The sequence below is a fragment of the Dasypus novemcinctus genome, chromosome 18 (assembly GCF_030445035.2).
Source record: "Dasypus novemcinctus isolate mDasNov1 chromosome 18, mDasNov1.1.hap2, whole genome shotgun sequence".
NCBI classification, from domain to species: Eukaryota; Metazoa; Chordata; class Mammalia; order Cingulata; family Dasypodidae; genus Dasypus; species Dasypus novemcinctus.
Genome location: NC_080690.1, coordinates 72,480,318 through 72,503,877, shown reverse-complemented (window position 1 = coordinate 72,503,877; position 23,560 = coordinate 72,480,318). Strand labels below are relative to the sequence as shown.

General features: G+C 56.1%; 3 protein-coding genes across 3 annotated transcripts; all 3 read left to right on the top strand.

Annotated features, from left to right (window-relative positions):
- The first annotated feature begins 464 nt into the window (after positions 1–464).
- On the top strand, positions 465–6,993 carry KLK13 (kallikrein related peptidase 13). The gene is made up of 5 exons (XM_058280714.2): positions 465–546; positions 4,042–4,231; positions 4,429–4,697; positions 5,298–5,434; positions 6,725–6,993. Exons 1-5 carry the CDS (start codon positions 495–497, stop codon positions 6,911–6,913), a joined length of 837 nt encoding a protein of 278 aa, XP_058136697.1. The 5' UTR covers positions 465–494; the 3' UTR covers positions 6,914–6,993.
- A 7,463-nt stretch (positions 6,994–14,456) lies between these two features.
- On the top strand, positions 14,457–18,246 carry KLK12 (kallikrein related peptidase 12). The gene is made up of 5 exons (XM_004447401.3): positions 14,457–14,505; positions 14,893–15,052; positions 15,845–16,104; positions 16,973–17,106; positions 17,920–18,246. Exons 1-5 carry the CDS (start codon positions 14,469–14,471, stop codon positions 18,073–18,075), a joined length of 747 nt encoding a protein of 248 aa, XP_004447458.1. The 5' UTR covers positions 14,457–14,468; the 3' UTR covers positions 18,076–18,246.
- An 859-nt stretch (positions 18,247–19,105) lies between these two features.
- KLK11 (kallikrein related peptidase 11) lies at positions 19,106–23,178 on the top strand. The gene is made up of 6 exons (XM_058280712.1): positions 19,106–19,270; positions 20,763–20,834; positions 21,190–21,346; positions 21,691–21,956; positions 22,409–22,545; positions 22,939–23,178. The coding sequence occupies exons 2-6, from the start codon at positions 20,795–20,797 to the stop codon at positions 23,089–23,091; spliced, it is 753 nt and encodes a 250-aa protein (XP_058136695.1). The 5' UTR covers positions 19,106–19,270; positions 20,763–20,794; the 3' UTR covers positions 23,092–23,178.
- Positions 23,179–23,560: the final 382 nt, after the last annotated feature.

Sequence of the window (23,560 nt, the reverse complement as noted above, 5' to 3'; positions counted from 1 at the left end):
AAGGGAGAGGAAGGCGGGCTGTGGAGGGGGGCAGAGGGGGGCAGATGAGTCAGGGAGATGGAGAAGGAAGCTAGGGGCTCAAGCAGAGATGAAGTGGTGAGGGCCCACAGAGAGGAACAGCTCAGGAGGAGACCCAGAGAGGCGAGAAAAGGGGCGGAGAAGGCACCGGCGAGAAGGTGGCACGAGAGGCAGGGGCGGGGGAGTGCGTCGAGGCCCGAGCTCCTGCAGGCCGCTGGGGGTGGCGCGCGGCCCCAGGGCCCCAGGGCCCCAGGGGATGCTGCCCCTCCCACTCCGCCGCCCGGCCCCCACCGGAGGACGCGATTGGGGAGGGGGGATTCCGCGGCTAAGGTTCTCAGAGCCGATTGGGGGCAGCGGAGATCCCGGGCTGGGAAGCGCAGGAACAGAGGGGTAGCAGAAATGGGAGTTCCGAGGCAGCCCTCGACTCCCCACTTCAACTCCTCAGGCCCCGCCCGGCCCCCCACCCCGGAGCCGCCATGTGGCCCCTGGCCGCCGCGATCGCCACCCTGACCGTGGCCCTGTCAGGCGGTAAGAATGCGCGGGGGCGGAGGCGGGGTGGCCGCTGCGGACAATGGTGGGAGGAGTCGGGCCGGGGGCCGGGGGCGTGGGAGCCCCCGAGCACCGCCCCCCCCGCCCGCGCGGGGCCGGGTCCCGCGGGGACAGCCCTGAGAGCTTCCTGCTTGTCCCTGCGTGACCCTGTTTCCCTTCTGAGGTCAGCTCGCCCACCTCGCTGACCCCAGACCTCCTCCTGGGGTCTCCCAGCCCGTATGCCCCGCCCTCTTTTTTTAAGTCTCCCGGATCCCACCCACTGTCCCTGGTTCCAACGGGCACTCCCCCCCCCCCCCCCCCCCAAAACGTGCTCCGCGGCGGCCACTACAGCTTTCCAGGACTCCTGGAGAGCAGGAGAATCCTGGACCCGGTTCGGGAGCTCGCCCCCCTGAGCTGCCATTCCCACGGGAACACGGAGAGCTGCTGTGAATATTGAACTGAGGGAAAGGGCTCGGTGAGCGCAGGGAGAAGGGACTCAAAAGCTCGTCGTTAGTCATTATCATTATTGTTATTACCTCTTCATTCTCGGTCCCTCCCAAAAGCTGCTAGTTCAGTCTTCCTTTAATCCCTGCAGTGACCTCAAACCTCTCTGACACCACCCAAAGTTGGTCCCCAAAGATTTCTCTCCTCACATCGAAGGCCCTCGTCCCTGCCTCTCAGGCAGGTTCTCTGGAAACCTTTTAATGCATCTCTCTCCCCTCTTTTCTTTTTTCTTTTCTTCCAACAAGCGGCTACAGAGCCCCAGGCACAGCCCCTGCTTTCAGCATCCAAGCCGAGCTTGGGGGGCGGGTGTTCCTGCAAGCAGCCCAGCCAGCAACCTAGAGACGTAAGGGGGTGGGGGGCTGCTGACCTGGGAGGGGGGCCTCCCAAAGTCCTTGACCCTGGAGCAGAGAGCTGGAGGCCCAGGAAGGGCCCCACAGGACACGGCGCCTGGCACTGTCCTTGGCCAAAGCTGGGGTGGCTTCTCTGCTTTGGTGGCACTCCCAGACCTTGTGGCACGCCCTGGGCTGGGGACTCCACGTACAGCCTGATGAGCTTGTGTGCTTTAATTACTCCAGTTTCACAGCTGAAAGCACGAGAAGGGTCCCGTTTCCAAGACACAGGCAGCACCTGAGCCAGCATCTAAACACACGTACCTCAGTCATCAGGCCCCAGCAAACCACCTTCATAATTTCTGACCTAATGGTCTTTTTCAAGTCAGTGCTTTTGTACTTGCGTATTAAAAGCCAAGCCGATACTGTTTTCCTAAATGGAAAATAGCACCCTTTGCCATAAATAAAAGCAAAAGGAGAAAAAAAATCCTGCACAACGTGAACAAACCTATATTTCTATTGGGTGTAACCAATGCTTGATTCCTTTTGACCTTAATAAATTTTGGGTTGGCTGTGGAGGCTGCGGCTTCCTCCTGGTTTTAAACAGTGAGTGAGATGAAGATTAGAGAGGTGTTAGAAACACAAGAGCACCACGGGGAGAATTTCCCCTCAACCGGAATCAGGATAAATAGAGAACAGGAGGGCGACTCCGTTCAGAGCATAGGATTTAGTGTTATTTCTACCACCGGAAATGCCCAGCTGGGACTCTTGCCCCCAACTTGGAGAACCATTGGTGCAATCCCAGCACTTCCTGTACAGGTAGGGAAGCTGGCCCAGGAAGGAGAAGGGGCCTCCTGTTGTGGCTGACATCAGCCCTCACTCACCGAGGATGGTTAAATGTGAGCGCAGTCGAACCCTTCAGTTGCCCAGTGAGAGACAGACCATTCCTGCTCCTGCTTTACAGCTGAGAAAACCGAGGACGGCGACTCGTACAAGACCACACGGCACAGCCGGGACTGGGCTCTCTGCCCACTGCCCACCGCTCTGCCCCTAATGCAAGGCACATACAAGATTCATTTATTGAGCACCTACTGTGTGCCAGGTGCTGCCCTGGGGCCTGGGGCCACGGCACTGAATGAAGCAGTTAAGGTACCTATTCTCAAGGGAGCTTGCAGTCAAGGTGGGGAGATTTAAAAAGAAGTAAAAATATAGGAAAATAACAAGAGAAACAAATAACGATCATTGCTCAGAAGAAAATGAACCGGGGGTATTTAACAGGGAATGACTGGGGGTTGAGAGGGTCAATAGACCAGGTGGTAAAGGAAGGCCTCTTGGAGAGAGCTGAGCTCTCAGAGTCCAGAAGGACCCAGACATGTCTCTTGTAGATTCCGAGCACTGCCTGGTAGAACTTTCTGCCTTAAAGGAAATGCCCATTTCCTGCACACTGTCTAATATGGTAACCACTGGCCACAGTGGGCTATTGAGCATTTGAAATAAGGCTGATGCAACTGAATAAGTGAATTTTTTACTTTAATTTTAGCTTAAATGGCCACATGTGAGTAGCTACTACCATATTGAAAATCACTGATCTAGAGAAAGAATTGTCTAGGAAGAGGAAATGTTGAATGCAAAGGCTCTGGGGCTTGCTGTGTTGACAGAACTGATCCCTGAGGCTGGAGCAGAGTGAATGAGGGCATGAGATGTAGGAGATGAGGTTGGAGAGGCTGACAGGGGCCAAATGATGCAGAGTTCCACAAACCTCAGAAAGGCTTTTGGATTTTGTTTTAAAAGCCAATGCAGGATATTAAACCCGGGAGTTCAGAGGTTCCTCTGGCTGCTTTGAGAAGAGTGGATTGAAGGGCTGCTAAAGTGGCAGCATTTAGGAGGCTATTGTAGTCATCCAGGCTAGAGAAGATGGGGACTTGGACCAGGAAGTTGGCAGGGGAGCTGGAGAGAACTAGAGAGATGGAGGATAAATAGGAGGTAAAACCAGCAGGACTTGTGGGCTGTGAGTGATGAGAAAGACAGGAAGCCAGGATGACTCTTAGTCTGGGGTCTGAGCACCAAGATGTGGAAGGAACAGCTGCAGTTGAGAAAATCAAGTTGGGGATAGAAAGTCTAAGAAGCATGTATGGTGCTCATGTTGACAGTATTTGAGTTTGGAACTTAGAGGAAGAACTGAGAGCTAGAGATGTGAATTTAGGAGTGGTTAGCCTCTGGGTGGTATTTAAATCCATAGATGTTCCCAGGAAAGTTGGATGCATGGGTGGATGGTTGGATGGTTGGATGGATGGATGGATGGAAATTGCCTAGGTCAATATGTAGTCTAGTCTCAGTTCTGCCTCCTGAAATCCATCCCTATGGTGAAATAATAGGGGAAATACAGGCAAGGAAAACTGAGAACTTTACCCTTCTGGTTTCTATCAGAAGCATCTTCATTCCCCAAACTCTTCTCTGAACCTTCATTGAAGGGCTTGGCATTTCTACAGAAAAGGACATTGCCTCTTTGTTCTGATTCATCTCCACTGGATGGAAAATACCAACTCCCAGAGGCCAAATAAGTGACTCATCAGTTCCTTTCCCCTAAAGTCCTCGAGCCCAGAACTCCAGGCTTCCTCCTCCCCCTGGACTCAGTGCTCTAACAACTTCTCTTCTCCACCAGGCATTTCCCAAGAGTATCCCAAGATTCTGAATGGCACCAATGGGACCAGTGGGTTTCTCCCAGGTGGCTACACCTGCCTCCCCCACTCTCAGCCCTGGCAGGTAGCCCTGCTAGTACAAGGGCGCCTGCTCTGTGGGGGAGTCTTGGTGCACCCCAGATGGGTCATCACTGCAGCACATTGTCTGAAGCGGTATGTATGTGGGGGCCAGGGGAGGATAGGGGTGGGGTTGAGAATAGGACTGCAGAGGTGGGTGGGGATGGAGTTGGGTTTGAGGATGGGGTTAGAGTCAGAGATGTGGAAGAATTGTATTTGATTTTTGGGAATGAGGAAGGTGAGATGGGGATGAGGTTGGGGCATGGCTCACCAAGCCCTTCCTACACCCACAGAGGGTACAAAGTTCACCTGGGCAAGCACACCCTGGGGCATGTGGAGGCTGGCGAGCAGGTAAGAGAGGTAATCCGCTCTATCCCCCACCCTGAGTACCGGAGCAGCCCCACCCACCTGAACCACGACCATGACATCATGCTTCTGGAGCTGAGGTCCCTGGTCCAGCTCACCAGCCACATCCACGTCCTACCCCTGCCTCACAACGACCACCTCCCCCCTGGCACCTGCTGTCGAGTGTCTGGCTGGGGCACCACCACCAGCCCCCAGGGTATGCTCCCACACAGGGTGGTGGGAGGTCTCACAAAACTGGCTGGGGAAACTGGGGCTGAAATGGAAGGGAAGGTAGAGGGGAGTCCTTTGCATCAACAAGAGCCCTTGGCCTGTCCATAGCAACCCCTAGCCTTCTCCCAGGCTCACTTCCATCTTTCTCCCCAGCATGACCCCTTCTCTCGCCCCACCATTCTTTCCACCTCTCCTTCTAGTCTTTTCCTGGGAATATCTTGATTCTCCATCTCTCACATTCTCTAGCTTCTTATTCCTTCCTGACTCCCTCTCTTCAACTCTTTTCCTCAATTTCTCACTACATCCCTCTTCTCATCTGTCTCTCCACTGATATCACCTTCCTCCCAGTCACCCACCCATCCCTCCCTAGTCTTTCCTCCACTTTTCTCCCCACCTCTCTATCCACCCCCCCATTTCTTCCCCCATCTCCATCTCTTCCATCTCTTTCCCCAGCTACTCACCACATCTTTCTCTTCCCATCTCTGTTTCCTACCAACTCTCTGCCCATTCAATTTTCCTATTTATCCCTGACTCTGTAGCCTGTCCAGGACAGACATTTTTAGACCTTTCTCTCTCTCCCTTCTAGTGAGTTACCCCAAAACACTGCAGTGTGCCAACATCCAACTACGTTCAGACGAGGAATGTCATCAGGACTACCCTGGAAAGATCACTCCCAACATGCTGTGTGCCGGCACAAGAGAAGGTGGTAAAGACTCCTGTGAGGTGAGGCAAAGGGCTTGGTAGATTGCCATGGGCCAGGAAGGGTAGTCAGAATAGAAGCGAGGACAGATGCTGGGGTGAAGAATCTGCTTCCAGCCTTAGGCGAACCCAGCTCTGTGAGATGAGATTCCATCTCCCAAGTGGAGATCAAGACAAAAAAGAGGGTGCTCTCGTGGATGGCAAATGGAATTCATCCCAAGCACCAGCTTTGACTGACAGCAGCTGTCCTGTGTTGCGTTGCTTGAAAGTTGGAATTTTTTGGGTTGTGTATGACAGAAACTGAACTCAAAGTGGTTTAAGCAGAGAGGAAAATTACTGGCTTTTGTAGCTGCAGAGTTCAGGGGTGTCTCACTTCAGGCACAAATGGATGCAAGTGCTAAAATATTGTTTTCAGGACTCTGCCTCTCTAACTATCTGCTAACTATCTGCTCTTCTCTCTTCTTTTTGGTTTCATTCCCAAATAGTCTTTGCCCAGGCAAGGGCAAGATGGCCCCAGCAGCTGTGAGCTTACATCCTACCCTTTAAGCAACTCTTTTGGGAAAAGAAAACATCTCCTTTCCACAAGATTACACAAACATCCTGAGCATGGTTCTTACTAGGCTAACTTGAGTCATACATCCATTCCTGAACCATCATGTTGAAGGCCAAATATGAGTCACATGACTAACTGGGTCAATCCACATGGGTTGAGAGTGGGCAAGGGGTAGTTCTCCAAAGGAAAAACCAGGGAACTGTTACCAAAATAAGGGTGCACGGATATTACATGGGTAGAAACAACTGATGTCGAATGGAAATGGTTCTGTGATTGAGCTTTGTTTCAGTGGGAAAGGGTAAGATAATGAATTAGTGATGTATGTCTTGATCATTTAGTGATGTCTGCCTTGGTTCAGAGGGAGGAGTAGAGGTAGAGTGTGTTCCATACCCCACCCAGATGTGGATGGGTTAACTCAATAGCAGGATGGCACAATGGAGCAGGGTCAGTTGGTAGGTGGGGATTTGTCAGGAAGACAAGGTAAGCTGTCACATGCTCATGACAGAGGAGCAGAGAAGAACAGAGAGATAGAAGTGTCTATCTCTCTGTCTCTGTCTCTATTTCTGTGCCTCTCTTTTTCTTTCTTTCACTCTCTGTCCCTTTCCATTTGTCTTCCCATATTTTTTCTCTGTCTCTTTCTGTGTTCCTCCAACTCTGTCTCTATCTCTGACTCTGTGTGCATCCTTCTCCTTCCTTCACTCATGGCACATCTCCCTGACTGTGCCTTTGTTTATTCCTCATCTTTCTTTCTCCCCACTCAGGGTGACTCCGGGGGTCCCCTGATCTGTAACAGAACTCTCTACGGCATCATCTCCTGGGGAGACTTCCCATGCGGCCAGCCCAACCGGCCTGGTGTCTACACCCGAGTCTCCCAATATGTACCATGGATCCAGGAAACAATCCGGAAATACAAAACCCAGGAGCAGAAATGGATGAAGGCCCCCAAATAAAAGTTGGGTTAATTCGCCCGCCTAGCCCCTCCGCCACACCTTCTCACTGGTTCTGCCCAGCCCTTCTCTACCTCTCCCAAAGTGCCGCATTCTAGCTAATGATCCATGTTTTCAAAAACACTCAATCCCTGCTGACATTCAAAAGCATTCAGTCACTGCCAACATCGGGGTCTCCCTGACATATCCCAGTCTCCTGAATGTCCCAACCCAGATAAAGTTTCAGGTTTCCCAGATGCTGTGCCATGCCTAACAGAGACCCACATGATGTTCTAAACGTTCTGTCCATATTGTTAGGTATCAGTCCATCTCAACAAGATTCTGTGTCCCAAGAATGAACCTTTCCTGAAAATATCCTATACCCCTAAGATATTTATTCATTCCCAGTAGTCTAGATCCCTCTATGTTCTATACTCAGGAAGGTTCTAGATCCCCCCATAACATTTCATCCCGAAAATGTTCTCTTGTGCCCAGAATTTCCTGTCGCAACAACATCCTACGCCCTCTGAATTATTCGTCACAGCCAACACTGGATCCTCCTAATAGCTCATCCTTACACCGTTCCCGGTCTCCCAGAAGTCCCACCCCTAACTCCAGTCCACCCCTGCAACATTCCCTGTCTCTGAATTCCCGTCGCCGTGTACTCTAAACTGACAGTCAGTCCCCAAAGGTCTCCAGGACGCCATGACTAGATCCTTTGGTCCACCAAGTTCTCTGTCCCTGGATCTCCTCCACAAACACCCTTATTCAAGGTCCCTGGCCGCTGCATCTGCCCATGGTCCCAAAATGTGTGGCTCCTTTCTCAGTAGATGGAGTCCCTGCTTTGCACTCCTCAACTCTGTGCCCTTGAACAAGTCATAAAACTCATGTCTTCTCTTCTGCAAAATGGGGCTCACAATTTTTCCTCAGGGCATTACTATGAAGATTAATGTCAAATGCTTACCACCATCATTTTTTTTGCTGAATTCCCTATGCAACACAACCTCAGAAGGCAAATAACAACCCCTTAAGTTTTCAGTGTCCAAAAGCCTTGCCTTCATTTGTTTTTCTCCAGCTGACCTTGTGTAGGCACTCCCCTGGGTGTAGGTAAATACAGTTTTATTTATTCATTCAACAAGTATTGGTTCTTATCATAAGCCAAGAACTGTTGTAGATACTGGTGGTAAACAGCAAATTAAATAGACAAAAACGTCTGCCTTTGTGGAGCTCACATTCTTTGTGGGGAGATACCACGTAAAAAAAAAAGATAAAGAAATGGACTGTCAGATGTTGACATGAGCCATGGCGAACAGTGAAGTAGGGATGAAGCTACCGGATGCTGGGCTGGGGAGGTGCTGCTTTAAATGGGATGGTCAGGGAAGAACCTAACTGAGGTGGTGGCATTTGATGAAACACCTAAAGGATGGAGGGGCATATCTGGAGGACAGCATCCCAGAGAGACAAACGACAGCAAGCACAAGGGCCCCGCGGCTGGAGCCTGCCTGGTGTGATGATGGTGAATGGTCGGTGTGGCTGGAGCAGTGTGAGCGAGAGCAGCCAGCAGGAGTGGGGTCGGCAAGGGAATGGGGCAGATGGCACCGTGGGTCCTGGGCTGTGGGAGGGCTCTGAGCAGGGGAGGGACGTGAGCTGGCGTGGGCTCTGCTGGCATCCCTCTGGCTGCCTGATGGGCAACAGACTGAGTGGATGAAGGGCACGCTGGGAGTCCAGGGAGGTGCAACTGCTCGACCCCAGGTGGGAGCTGGTGCTTGGACCAAAGAGCTGGCTGTGGAGCGGTTGGGAAGAGCTCAGATTCTGGATCTGCTGACACTGGATGGGATGGGGGAGCAAGAGGGAAGTGTCTAGGTGACTCCAAGTCTTTGATCTGAGCAACCAGAAGGATGGAGCTGCCACACACTAACATGGGGAGAGCTTTGGGAGGAACAGGTTTTCGGAGAAAGATCAGGGGTTTGTGTTTTAAATTATTGGTTAAACAGCCAAGTGGCAATAAACCTTGTCTTCGGGGAAGTTACAGAACATAAACAAAAAAGCTAAATAGTCATAGATTCTGATTATTTCTATGAAGGATATAAGCAGGGTTTTATGTTACAGAATTGGGGAGGAAGGAAGCTATTTTCAATGGAGTGGTCAGGGAGGACTTCTCAGTGGAGGTGGCATTTGCCCAAAGAGCTAAAGGATGAGAAAGAACCAGTTTTTCAAAGAACAGGCCCGTGTGACTGGAGAGCAAGGATTTGGCAGGGAAGGAGATTGGAGGGTTCAGCTGGGGCCAGGCATGCAGGATCTTTTTAGGTTATGCAGCAGTTACAGAGAACCTAGATATGCAGGACAACATAGATGCACTCTAAAGGCACAGTGCTGCCCACTCAAATGGTGAAAGTTCAAAAGTCTGACAATACTAAATGTTGGCAAAGATGTGGGGCAACTGGAACTCTTATACACTGCTGGTGGCAATGCAAAATGGTACAACCACTTTGGAAAACAGTTTGGCAATTTCTCATAAAGTTAAACACACACACTTAACAACCAATCCAGACATTCCACTCCTATGTGTCATCTCCCCAAGAGGAATGAAAACATGTCCACACAAAGCATGTATGCAAATGTTCATAACAGCATTATTTGTAATAGCCAGAAAATGGAAGCCATGCAAATTTACAACAACCACTGAATGGCTGAACAAACTGTAGTATATCCATACTATGGAAGAAATGAACTATTGATCAATACACACAACGACTGAATCTGAAAGAAGCCAAACATTCATATGAAATTCTAAAAAAGGCAAAACTCCAGGGTCAGAATGTAGATCCATGGGCCAGGGAGCAGGGGGAGGGGATCTTTGGCAAAAAAGATACAAGGCAACTTAGGGCGTGTGGGGTGGGGGAGGCAGGGACTGCTTTATTTATCGATTGTGGTGGTAGCTACGCTTTTGCACCCAAATTCCAAAGTTCCTTAAACTGGACACTTAAAATAGGTGAATTCTGTTGTATGTAAATTTAAAAAAATTAAAAGGAAAACCACAGTTCTGAGTGAAAAAAACAAAACAAAACAGGAACAGAGTAAGCTCTGTTCCACAATACCATTGACATAAATTTAAAAATCCATGCACATGAAGCAATACACAATTTCCAAGAGGATATATGAATAAAAAGATATACAGCACTATGAGTGTACTAAATGCCATTGAATTGGCATTAACACTTTAAAACGGTTAATTTTAGCCTATGTGAATTTCACTTCAATGAAAAAAGACATACGATAATATAGATAATAGTATAAGACACACAATAAGAAAGCTAATAACACAAAAGATGCACAGAACTAAAGACAATAGGAGATAGGAAAGAATAAGGAAAAGAAGAGAGGGAGCTTGTAGAGGTCACTAACGATAGTGTGCCAGGTATTTCAACTCTCTCCACCTGAGGGTCAAGAAACATCTAAATATAATCATAAACTTTAAAATTAAAAAAAAAAAACCATATAGCACCTCCTTCAGAGAGCTGCTGGAAGCATGCACTGAGTTACTAGGTGGAAAGCTCAGGACGGCGCCCGGCACCAAGTCCCAGCTAGTAAGTGGTAGCTGTCGTTCGTGGCTGGCATCGGAGCGAGCTGCGAGAGTGACCGCTGGGGTCTGCGAGGGCGGGAGGGGGCTGCCCACGTCCTCCCCGCGGGACCCAGCATGGTGACCACCGCCACCTTGATTCAGGAAAGCCGGCGCAGGCGGGGGGACCACAGCCCTTCTTCCTCCCTCCTGGCCTTGCCAGCTACCCGCCCGCCTCTTCCTGTTTCCACACAGGGGAGCTTTAATCAACAATGGCAGCCTCTTTGGGAAAGGAATTTGGAGAGCAGGTAAAGCAGGGAGATGGAGAAAAAGAAAAGGAGTGGGGGGTCAAGAAGGACCTGGTCTAAGGGAGAACAGTGCGTTCTTGTAGCATCCGACTCCCTTTCCTTCTCACCGGGGCCCTGAGGGGGACGTCCCAGCCTCCCTGGTCCACAGAAATTTTAGACGTAGAGGGAAGGAAATTCAGCCCTGGTTGGGTCCCATCCAGGCTGACAGAGGCACATCCCGTGCGCCCCTCGCCCCCATAAACATCCTCTCGGACATCCCCCTCTAGCCTGGAGGGTCTGGGCCAAGCCCGGCCCCCGCCCCATGGGGCTCGGCGGGTCTCTGCAGCCCAGTGAGGGCGGCAGGCACATCAGCCAAGGTTTCCGCTAGAAGATCTCGCCTTTCGGAGGAGGGGACATTTGAGATGGAGCTTGATGAAAGATGCCGTGATCGTCCAAAATTCACTTCCTCAAATCAGGACGGCTGCCGTGGCCAGCTCCAGGGCCCTGGTTCTCTGGCGCCAGCAGGGGCTGGCTCAGCTGCGGTGACAAGCCCTGGGAGCTGGGCTGCCCGGGGCTTCGCTTGCCCGGTGCTGCCAGGCCTCCTTCAGGCTTAACCAGCCCGAGCCGGAAGCTCCGACCCGTTGGGTGTTTGCTCACGTGGTGCTGAAAGCACTGGGACCCTAAAGAAGCCCTCGCCGCCGCCGCACCCCACGTCTGTCCCGGCAGGGTCCTGGTTCTCAGGGTTTTGGGGAAAACGCCCATGGCGCCCTGTGGCTCAGCCAAGGGGGTCCCTTCAACCCGGCTTACGCCTGGTCCAGTAAAGCCACCCTTGCTACAGAGGTCTTTTAACCAGGATGATGTGACTAAAGGGTCTCTGGAGAAAGAAACCTATGAGCATGAGCGGGCTGGGGGGAGGCGGATGGAGCTCAGTGGTTGAGCGCCTGCTTCCCACATACGAGGTCCCGGGTTCAATCCCCAGTACCTCCTAAAAAATATATGAGCAGGGGATAGAGAGGACTCTGCCCCCCGAAAAATGCAAGAGAAAGAGGACAAAGGACAACCGCAAATTGCAGCTGATATTTCTCCACCTCTGAGAGAAACGGTTTCGCCGTCTAAGTCAGCTCTGACATTTCCTTCTTCATAAAGGAATAAACTCAGGAGGGCAATTTTGGTGGTGTCTACACTTAACACCCCCGATGTCCCCATCCCTCTTTGCCGCCTCGCTCCGGGCTCCGAGAGGGAGCCTCCCAGCAGCATCTTTCAGATGAGCAAACTGGTGAGGGGCGAGAGGGGCCGGGGACACCCCCATGAGTCATGATCCCTAAAGCCATCCATTCTCTGGAACCTGTGGGGATGAACGCCTATGTTCGCCTATTCACTCACACTTACTGCTTATTAATAAGCAGTTATGTACTAATTAATCAATTAATACATACTTATGCACTGTTCATTCGGTTAGTTACTCATCTCTTCATTCGTGCACCTGGTAACAGTTCAGGACGCAGCCTCTCAAGCCAGCCGGCCCGGGTTCAAATCCTGGCTCCGCCACTAAAAACCATGTGGCTTTGGGCAAGCCGCTTCATCTCTCTATGCCGGTCTCCACCTTTACGAGGGCCTCCACGTCCTGTGCCCTCTCCCACGTGCGGGGAAGGCTGGTTCCCTCTCCAGGGAGTGGGCTTCAGATTGCATTTATGGAGGACGCCCGAGCGTAAAGACCCGAGGCAGGGGGCCCTCCCTGGGGGGCTCGCCGGAGGAGGTGACGAGCGATGCTCAGAGCCCCAGGAGCTCTCTGAGTGCAGGAGCTGTGTGGCTGCACACCAGCCTTTGCCCTCTTGGGGCTTCGCTCCGACTACTAAACCAAGGGGTTGGCTTTGTCCAGAAGGCAAAAGCTGGCAATCTATGGATCAAACAAGGACCACTAAGCAGTCACCCACGGCCCCTGCCAACCGCTCGGTCTGCCGTCTGTCCCGACGGATCTGCCCATTCCGGACATTTCATATAGATGGGGTTTTACAACCTGTGGCCTGGGTGACTGGCCTCTTGAGCTCAGCACAGAGCTGTAGCTTGGATCAGATCTCCGTTCTGCAAAGAGAAACCTTTATGGAATTGGACGAATCCGGTTCATCCCTAGAAGGGGACCTGGGCTTCTCCAAAAGGGGGCGAGGGTCCCCCTAGGTGACCCGGGGTGGACCTGCCTCCTAAAGACCCTGCCAGCACCAGACTGCCCAGAGCCCCATTTGCAAAGCCCCTCCCGGCCCCCACGGCCTGTTTGGGGGCCTCCTCCCCACCCCCTCGCCTCGGCCCCAGCTCCCCCTCCAGCCTCCGGGTCTGCCTCCCTCTCGCCCCGCCCGTGTCCTCTCCTGCTCTCCACTCCTCCCGGGACCAGCCCCAGGCACCCACGTCCGCACCCTCCTGAGCCTTCGTCACGGGTTAGGATTAGGACCCAGCTCCAGCATCGCCTGAGACCTTGAGTCACCAGCCCGGAGCTGCCTGGTGGGAGAGGAGGGGAGCGCCAGGGAGGGGAGGGGCTCCGGGTCTTTCCTCCTGCGCCCCCTCCGTTTAGCCGCAAAGCCCAATTAGGCGTCATTACTTAAAAAGCGGATTAGAGGAAGCCCCTCCCTTGTTTTCCTTGTCCCCTTCCCTCAACCCGGAAATTGGATGGGCTGGGACAAAGAGAGTTAAAAGCTTTGTCAGCGTCCCTGTCTGGAGCAGACAGACAGAAGGAAGGGGACGGGTGCGGCGGCGGTGAGATAGGTGGTTGAGGAGGCAGGTGGGCAGTGGGGAGTCGACAGACAGGGGTGGCAGACGAAAGGGTGGGAACGTGGGTGGACGGAGAGATAGCAGGAGGACAGGCAGACTGACAGCCCACAGACAATGAGACCAGGTGAGAGGGGCAGACCAGGGCACGGCACGGCGGAGAGAGGATGGACAGAGAGAGAGCGGACAGACAGAGAGGGAGAGGATGGACAGGGAGAGGACAGACAGACAGGGAGAGGACAGACAGGGAGAGGACGGACAGACAGGGAGAGGACAGACAGAGAGGCAGAGGACAGGCAGAGAGGGAGAGGACAGACAGGGAGAGGACAGACAGGGAGAGGACAGACAGGGAGAGGATAGACAAGTAGGGAGAGGATGGACAGGCAGGGAGGGGACAGATGGGCAAGAAGAGAATGAACAGGCAGGGAGAGGATGGACAGAGAGGGAGAGGACAGATAGGGAAAGGACAGACAGAGAGGGAGAGGACAGACAGAGGGAGAGTATGGACAGGTGGGGAGAGGATGGACAGGGAGGGGGAAGACAGACAGAGAAGGAGAGGACAGACAGGTGGGGAGAGGATGAACAGGTGGGGAAAGGATGGACAGACAGGGAGAGGACAGATAAAGAGAGGACAGACAGGGAGAGAACAGACAGGTGGGGAGAGGATGGACAGGCGGGGAGAGGATGGACAGGTGGGGAGAGAACAGACAGGCGGAGAGAGGATGGACAGGCAGGGAGAGGATGGACAGGCGGGGAGAGATCAGACAGGCGGGGAGAGGATGGACAGGCGGGGAGAGGATGGACAGGCGGGGAGAGGATGGACAGGCAGGGAGAGGACAGATAGACCAGCCCTTTGTGAGCTTCCAAGGGAAGAAGAGAGGGCAGCGGCTGTCAGGACAGGGAAAGAGGGGAGTGGGTGTGGGGAGGGGCTGTCCCTGAGTCCCGCCCCTTTCTCTCAGCCCAGGGGCAGCCCAGCATGGACTGCAGCATCCTTTGGCTCCTGTGTCTTATCGGTGAGTCCCTGGGGCAGGGAGAGGGCAGGGCGGGGCTGGGAACCTCGGCCTGTGGGCCCTGGCCCCGCCCGGCCTGGAGGAGGGGAGGGCCGCTCTGTGCTCTGTGCCCCCTTCCCCCAGAGCTCTGCGCCCCTTCCCCTGGCACACGGAGCGGATGGCCTCCTCCCCGCGCCTGGTGCCTCACGCCCTCTCTGCTGCCTCTGTTTCCCTCCCATCGCCCTCCCTTCCGTCCGTTTCTTCTCTTCCTTTCTGTGTCTCCCCCGGTATTTGGGGGCGTCCCTTTCTGTACGTCCCCGGGTCGCCCTGTGCCGGCCTCCCTCTGCGTTTCTCCATCTCTCTACCTCGCTCGCCATCTATGATCCACTATCTTGATGTCTCTGGCCCCAGGGCTCAGCCAGGCGAGCACAGAGAAGATTCTAAACGGCACGGAGTGTCCCCCGAACTCACAGCCATGGCAGGTGGGGCTGTTCAAGGGCACCACCCTGCACTGCGGGGGGGTCCTCATTGACCGCAGGTGGGTGCTGACGGCTGCTCACTGCAGTGGCAGGTAAGTCCCAGGCTAGGTCCCTTTCTGGGGTGGGCAAAAGGAAGGGAAGGGAAGGGCGGGGCCCGGGGGTAAGGAGTAGGCCCTGCAACAGGGAAGTGTAAGTTTAGACAAGAAGTAGGACTTCCTCCACCATGGCCTGAGAGGTGGAGCAGGGTTGGGTGGAGGCAAGGAGCAGGCCTCGGAGACTGCCCCCCACCCGCTCCCACTCCTGCAGGCCCCGCTTCTTTCCTGCACGGGTCTGTGACCAGCCCTGGTCGTTCCCCCACCCAGGCTGGTCCCTGGACCCACATCTGCCCAAAACCTTTTGTGCACCTTCAAAGACTAAGTGGAACCTCCCTGGGCCGCAGGGATCCCATCTGTCAAAGGAGGCTGTGGGGCTTTCCAGGGGACACTCGGGATCTCTTGCGCACCGAGACAAGGACCTTGGGGACTGAAGAGCCACAGGCAGGACAGAGGGTCCATTCATTATCACTCGTTCGTTTATTCAGCACTTTCCGGGCGCCAGGCAGTCTTCTGGGTGCCGGTTGTACAGCAGGGAGCAAGGGCGAGCCAGAAAGACACGGGTGCACGGCAGGGGGTCCAGACGGGGTGAGGGGGTGAGGGGGGAAAGGGGGAGAACACTCGGAAAGACCAAGAGACGGAAAACGAGAGCAAGCGAGCGAGAGCGGGGACACAATCGGAGGGGCAGAGCAGCTGGTGGGGGCGCCGGGCAGGGTTGTGGCCAGCAGAGAGGGTGCGTGGGTGCCGGGGGGCTGCCCACCTGCTGCCTGCGAGCTGCCACGACCCCTCCAGCAGGTACTGGGTGCGCCTAGGGGAGCACAGCCTCAGCCGGCTGGACTGGACGGAGCAGATCCGGCGCAGCCGCTTCTCCGTGACCCACCCTGGCTTCCAGGCGGCCCTGCAGAGCCATGACCACGACATCCGGCTCCTGCGGCTGGGCACGCCTGTCGTCCTGACCCGCAGCGTCCAGCCCCTGCCCCTGCCCAGGGCCTGTGCGGCCGCTGGCACCCAGTGCCGCATCTCCGGCTGGGGCACCACCAACGGATCGTGGAGTAAGGGAGCCCGGGGCCGGGGGTCGGGATGGGTAAACGTGTGGGGTGTATGGTGAGAGGCCAGGAATCACATCTCAGAGGAAGGATGATGGGCAAAGGGTCAGAGTGTGCGGCCAAACATCAGGGATCATGGGCTGGGGTCAGAGATCATGGTGGGTGAGGGGGTGGGAGAGCCCAAGAGATGAAAGGATGGGGTGTGGGGTCAGAAGTCAGGGGTGAGGTCAGGGAGAGGGGTCATGGGTTCTGGTGTTAGAGGTCATTGTAGAATTAAGGTCACAGGATCCAGATGGTGCGAGGTGGGAATTGGGATTCGATCACGGAATCACATCTGGGGCTGGAAGTCCTGGAATTTGGGGTGCAGGGTCAGGGGTTAGGGCTCATGGAGTCTGGATCAAATACACAAAGATCAGAGTCACCGCGAAGTTGGGGGCTAATGAAGGAAAGGTTTAGAGGCTGCAGTCAAGGTAAGAGGAGAAGGTCAAAGTAAGGAATACAGGGGCAGGAGACAGAGAAAGGACATGAGGTCCAGTGGGGTCAGCAGAGGGCAATAAACTTGAAGGTCAAGGGTCATAACATCTGGGATTGGAGGAGAAGGTCAGGCCTGGAATCTTGAGTTATGACACTTGGGTCAACAGTCGAGGACAGCAAGCTAATGAGCTGGGATGGGGTCATCAGGAAATGGCCCTACATCTGAAGGTCTGAAGTTCAGGGGTTTTAGGCATGGGTTCAAGGTCAGGGTGGGTGGGGGTTATAGGTGAGGGGTTGGAGGTCAGGAGATGGGCTCCAGGCACCTGTCCTTGAGAGGAAGGATGTGGTCCCAGAGTGGGGGAGCTTTGGGAGACCCTGGAGCACCCATCTTCCACCCCAGGCCAATTTCCGGACCGGCTCCAGTGCCTCAACCTCCGCATCATCTCGGACGCGGAGTGCCGCGCCGCATTCCCCGGAAGGATCACAGACAACATGGTGTGTGCAGGTGGCCTGGCCGGACAGGACGCCTGCCAGGTGAGCGAAGGCAGGGAATGCAAGTGGGGGCAGCATGGGGGGATTAGCCAGGAAGGGAGGTGGGAGGGAGATGGGCTCAGAAAGAAGGGCAGTCCCAGAGGAAGGGAGGGACGGAGTCAGGAGGGGAGGTGGGCAGAGAAGGAAAGATGGGGCTGCGAAGACTTAGGCTGCCACCCAGTTGCCTCTCGGGCTCTGTCCTCCTCACACCAACTTCAGTGCATTTCGGCTCAGCTGAGGCCAGCGACGGTGGAGGCAGGAGAGGGGCTGATGGGCCTTCAAGCCTCTAACTCCACGCCCTTACCCTCCAGGAGGCTCCGTAGAGGAGGCTGCCCCCACCTCACAGCATGGTCCTCAAGGAGTCCTCCACCCTTCAGGGAGTCCCGCCCTCCTTCCTGGGATTGGTCATTAGACACAGTGTTCTCCTCTCTCATTGGTCAAGGCCCCTAGCCATGATCCTTAAGGAGTCCTCCACCCTTCAGGGAGTCCCGCCCTCCTTGCTGGGATTGGTCATTAGGCACAGTGTACTCCTCCCTCATTGGTCAAGACCCCTGGCCATGGTCCTCAAGGAGTCCTCCACCCTTCATGGAGTCCCGCCCTCCTTCCCTGGGATTGGCCCCTAGGGACTGTGGATTCTTCTCCATTGGTCAGAACTCCTGCCAATGCTTTCAGAGGACCTGGCTGTGCTCTCTTCCCCAATTCCCAGGCTTGGCGCCCCTATCCTCAAGGCCCAGTCCTGGGTTGGGCTTAGGGGAAGGGAAAGGGGAAAATGGCTTTCTCTCTGATTCAGGCAGTGCTCCTCCTTCTCCCTTCCAGGGTGACTCTGGGGGCCCCCTGGTGTGTGGGGGAGTCCTTCAGGGCCTGGTGTCCTGGGGGTCCGTGGGACCTTGCGGACAAAAAGGCATCCCAGGAGTCTACACCAATATTTGCAAGTATGTGAACTGGATCCAGACGATCATGAGGAACAACTGACCTGAGTCCTCCACTGCCACCCCTCAGTTTGGGGGCCACTCTGACTCTCTGAGCACCAACATATCCTCCATCAGCTCACCCACCTCCCACTCTTCTTCTTGGAACTCCAACTCCAACCAGCCCTTCTGTGACCCATAATTGGGGTGTGTGTGTAACTATCTGGAATAAATGTAATGCACGTGGAGGAGGGGTTATGACTGTCTATTCTGTTTGTTGGATGCCTCCATGCTGGCTGAGACTGGAGGAAGAGTTACCTGCCTAAAGGTATAGAAACAGAGATCAGAGAGGGTCAGGGTTTTCTCTGGGGATCACACAGGAATGGAGTAGAAAAAAATGCTTATAACAATGAAAATAAGGACCATTTTCCTCCATCTGGCACAATAGGAAATGTGCCCAGAATTTATAAGCTTTCCAAGGGCCCATGAAGGACCTGAAAAGCAAGAAAAACAATTTGGCTCCAAAATACAAAATGAAAACTTCCCAATCAAAATTCATGGCCACATAATTAAATGTCTATACAACATAACATTCTTTCAATGAGCCCATTCCAATTTGACTCTTCTGTAGGTAACATACATGATATTTAATATGGGGTGTCGGTTTGTTTCAATATGTCTGTGATGATTGGGGGGGGCAGGGCGGAGAGGGGAGAAGGGTGAAAGCAAGAGGCCCCAGCCTGGAAGTTCTTAAAATGCCCCAGGACCAAGGGCAGAGGCGGGGGATGGGCAGGGAGCAGCTCCTCCCCCAACCCCACCAAAATGAGGGGGGAGAGAGAGAAGGATGATGATTGACAGCGGCTGTGGGAGCATTTACTGAGCACCTGCTGTGTCCAGCTCCTTCCACCCAGCTCTTCTGAAGTCCTCATCTCCACCCCACGAGGCAGTGTTGTCATTCCCCATTTCCCGCCCTCAGATGAAGAAACCAAGCCTCCCAGGGGTGGAGTCCCTCGCTCCACGTCACGGTGGTAGGCAGAGGCAGAGCTGGGATTTGAAGCTGGGGTTGGCTGCAATCAGAAGCTAGGCCTCCCCTGCCTTGCTCCACAGCTGGTAGGAGAGAGAGCAGAGGAAGCCAGAGGGAGGAGGTCTGGTAGTAAACCCGCGGGGAGAAGTAGGGGTCAGCGCGTGCTCGAGGTTTGCAGTTGAGAAATTGAGTTGGCTCAGAGACGGGAAGCCACCTGGTTGAGGTCACACAGCGAGTAAGTGCCACAGCTGGATTCAAACCCAGAGACCCTGGGAAGGCTGAGGGAGGGGAGTGGAGGGAAGGGTTGGCAGGGAAGCCCAGCCTCAGAGGGGCCCTGGGGTTTGGGGCATCTGCAGAGGCACCTTTCCTGGGCCTCGACGCAGGCCCCAACTTGCCTCTCCCACCCTCTGTCCTGCCCCTTCTCCTGGCAGCTGCCCCACCTCTCTGACGCCCCAGTTTTTCTCCCTCCTTGGAATGGAGAAGGGGAGGGGCCCAGGGGGGGGGGGACCTGGGCTCTAGCTGTGAGTAGGGCGGGGGAGGGAGAGGATAGAGTCAGAGACAGAGGTGGAGGGGGAGAGATGAGGGGGGTGGGGGTGGGGGCAGGGAGCCGTGGGAAGAGCAGAAGAGACAGACAGACAGAGCTACCAGGAGTCAGAGGAGGAGATACTCGGAGACGGTCAGAGAGAGGCAGAAAGATACGGGGACACAGAAGGACTCAGAGACGGAAGGAGGAGAATGACACATCCACACGGACAGAAGGGGAGAATGTAGGAGGCAGAGAGTCAGAGAGATGCAGCTGCACAGGGACAGGGAAGGGAAGGAGGGACTCGGGCAGATGGACGGACAGAGGGAAGCAGAGAGCCAGGGGCTCGGGGCCAGGAGAGGGGGCGGAGGCCCGCGGCCTGGGAGGCCTGGGCCCCGGGGGGGCCCCACACCCTGCCCCCCGGGGCGGTAGAGGCAGGGCTGCAGGCCCAGTCATCTGGGGCCCTCCCAGGCCACCCCCGCCTGCCCGCTGGGTGCCCGGTGCCCGGTGCCCCAACCCTGCCAGGTGCCAGGCCCGCAGAGCCGCGAGTCTGGAGGGAAGGGAAGGCCTCGCTGCAGGAGGGCCGGGTGGCGGTGGCAGTCTCTGCCTCCCTCTGCATCCAGTCCTCCGCCTCCACCTGGCTGCCTCTGTCCTCAGCGACCCCTGGTCCCTGCTTCTGGGGCTGGCCTCAGCCCTCTACCCCTCTCCCGCCAGCCGGGGCAGCCGAGGCCACTGCCCTCCGCCTGGCCGGCCCTCCCAGGGGCGGGGGCTCCGCACAGCTGGTCCCAGCCTGAGCCCCGTACCCCAGCCCTGGCAGGCCTCAAAGGGCTTGTGTCCCGCTGCTACTGGGACGACCAAAAAGGGGGTGCTCACGGGTGGGGCCTGGTGCCCGTCCTGAGCTGCAGGACCCCGACCGGGTCTCAGGTGGACCATTCTCCAAAATGGACCTGGGGCAACCCGTGCCTGGTTTCGACGGGGCCAGCCTGCCCCAGACAAGCCTCTCCCAGAAACTTGCACATCCTCCTTGGCGCCCCGGCAGCTCCTAGCTGAGACCCAGATGGGCCAGCGTCCGAAACCGACACTAATTTGAAGGGTTTGGAGGCTGGGGTGTTTCGAGAGGAGAGCAGGCGAAGGAGAGAGGAGGGGCCGGCACCGGCGCCGGGCTCCCCGGAAAGTGATGTGACCCCTGTGTCCTTGTTCGCAGAGCCACGGGGCCTGCCCTCCCCGCTCCAGGCCATGATGAGTCTGCCACTGATCGTGCTCGCTCTGGCGACAGGTAGGCTGCGGCGCGGGGAAGGCGAGGGGCCTCCCGCTCCGCCCGCTAGAGCCCCCGACCCTCCAGGCCTGGGCGCTGGCAGGGCCGATACCCACAATCCGGAACAGCCCTTAGAGCACCCGAAGGGAGGACGCGAGCCCCGGGCGCCCCTGCCGAGCCCGGGCCAGCCCGCTTGGACGCTAGGATGAGGAGGGCCAGGGGAGGGGCCCCGGCAGCCGCGTGGGGGAGGCGTGCAGGGGGCCCCTCCCGCTCTCTCTCCTCTTCCCCCTCCCCCACCCCTCCCCCGTTTCTGGGAGTGCCCTGGGCCCACCTTCTCTGGCGCCTGAGCCCCTCTTTTGTCCCCGCCCCCCTCCAGGGCACGTCGGGGGAGAGACCCGGATCATCAAGGGGTACGAGTGCCCCCCTCACTCCCAGCCCTGGCAGGTGGCACTGTTCCAGAAGTCTCGGCTGCTCTGTGGGGCGACCCTCATCGCCCCCAAATGGCTCCTCACAGCAGCCCACTGCCGCAAGCCGTGGGTGCGGGGGCTGGGCGGGGCTGGGTGGGGGCTGGAGGGGGAGAGATGGCTGGAGAGGGGTTTGGGCGCGGGGAGAAGGGGGGCGGGGTGGGGAGGGCGCTGAGCTAGCGCTGGCTCTGGCCGTGGGGCCCGAGCTGGGATGGAGGACGCAGGGGTGGATGGCGCTGGAACCGGGCTGGGGCTGCGTCTTGGGTGGCTGCCGGGCCCGGAAGGGGGCTTCGCAGGGAGGCGGGGCGCGGGGCCGGGGGCGGGGCCGCCTGCCTTCGCCCGCAGGGCTCACGCGTGCATTTCCCCGTGTCCCTCGGCCCTGCCGTCCCTGAGCGCCCTCTCTCCCGCCTCAGCAGCTACATCGTCCATCTGGGGGAGCACAATCTCCAGTCGCGCGACGGCTGTGAGCAGATCCGGACAGCCACCGAGTCCTTCCCGCACCCGCAGTTCAACAACAGCCTCCCCAACAAGGACCACCGCAACGACATCATGCTGGTGAAGATGGAGACCCCGGCCGTCATCACCCGGGCGGTGAAGCCCCTCGACTTCTCGTCGCGCTGCGTCCGCGCCGGCACCCGCTGCCTCATTTCCGGCTGGGGCACCACCACCAGCCCCCAGTGTAGGGGCGCGGGAGGGGAGCGAGGGCGGTGCTGAGGGCGGGGGGAGGCCGAGGAAGCTTCCAACCCAGGAGGCTGCCGGGGGTTGTCAAGAGAGGGATAAGGTGACAGGAAGAGGGGGAAAGGAGGGGCCGGGGAGGGTCTCTGGACCCGATTCCCCGTGCCAGCTCCGCCATGCGCTAGGACCTCAGGCCAGCGGCTACCCTGTTTTGAACCTCGGTTTTCTTCTCCATGAAAGGAGAATAATCACAGCCACCTCCCATCGTTGCATGACAGATCATGCCCGTAGAGCAACCCGCTGAGCCTTGAATCCACAGCAGCTCTGTGGCTATGTTCTCAGGGGTGAACTGGCCGCGCGCGGGAAGGACAGGGAGTCCCCAGACGCTAGGTTCAGCGCGGCGGCTCAGGAGGAGGGAGGGTCCCGCCTCCCACACGCCCCGTGCTGTTCCCACAGTGCACCTGCCCCACGCCTTGCGATGTGCCGTCATCACCATCATCAGGCAGAAGGAGTGCGAGGACGCCTACCCCAACAACATCACAGAAACCATGGTGTGTGCCAGCGTGCAGGAAGCGGGCAAGGACTCCTGCCAGGTCAGAGGGCAGGGCCTGGGTCCCCCCCGTCACCACCTCCAGGTCAGAGGGCAAAGCCTGGGTCCCCACCCCCTCCCTGTCACCACCTCCAGCCCCCACTAAGTCTTCGTCTGCATCCGCAACCCCAAGCCTGCCTCTCTCTGCAGTCCCAAATCCATCTCCACCCCCAACTCCACACAACCTATAACGCCAACCACGGCTCCACCCCTGATTCCGACCCCAACCACCCCAGCGCATTATCAGCCCTAACCCCATCCCCAGTCCTATCGCCAATCCCAACACCAACCCCACCTTCAGTCTCTTTCCCACCCCGACCCCGTCCCCATCTCCTCCCCACACGGCGCCCGCCCCCCTTGCCCTCTTCTCTGACCCCTCCTCTCTCCACATCCCCAGGGGGACTCTGGGGGACCTCTGGTCTGTAATGGGTCTCTGCAAGGCATCATCTCCTGGGGCCAGGACCCATGTGCCATCACCAAAAAGCCTGGTGTCTACACCAGAGTCTGCAAATACGTGGACTGGATCCAGGAGACGATGAAGAACAATTAGCGGGACCAGCTCGCCACCGCCGGACAGCTTGATCCTATGGGTGATTTGGTTTCTGTTCATTCTAATAAAAAGAAACTATAACCAGGACCCTTTAGATACTTTCTTCGGGCCTCCTCGTGACTGCAGGAGATGCTGTAGCCCCATAACAGACCTGGGCTGGGAACCAGCAAGACCTGGGTTCAAACCTCCGCTCTCACTAAGTTGTGTCTCTGGGAATGATAACATCTGTTTTGATCCATAACTGTTGAATCTTCAGCCCCTTAGACAGTTTCTGGCCCACACCAAGGAGTCAATAAATATTTACTGAGCGAATAAATTTACTAAGTGCTTACACTGTGCCAGACCCTGGTCTGAGGACTTTTAAATGCATCAACTAATTTAATCCTGACAAAGATCTATGAGGCCGGTGATATGGTTATACTCATTTCACAGATAAGGAAACTGAGGCCCAGAGTGACAAAGTCACTTG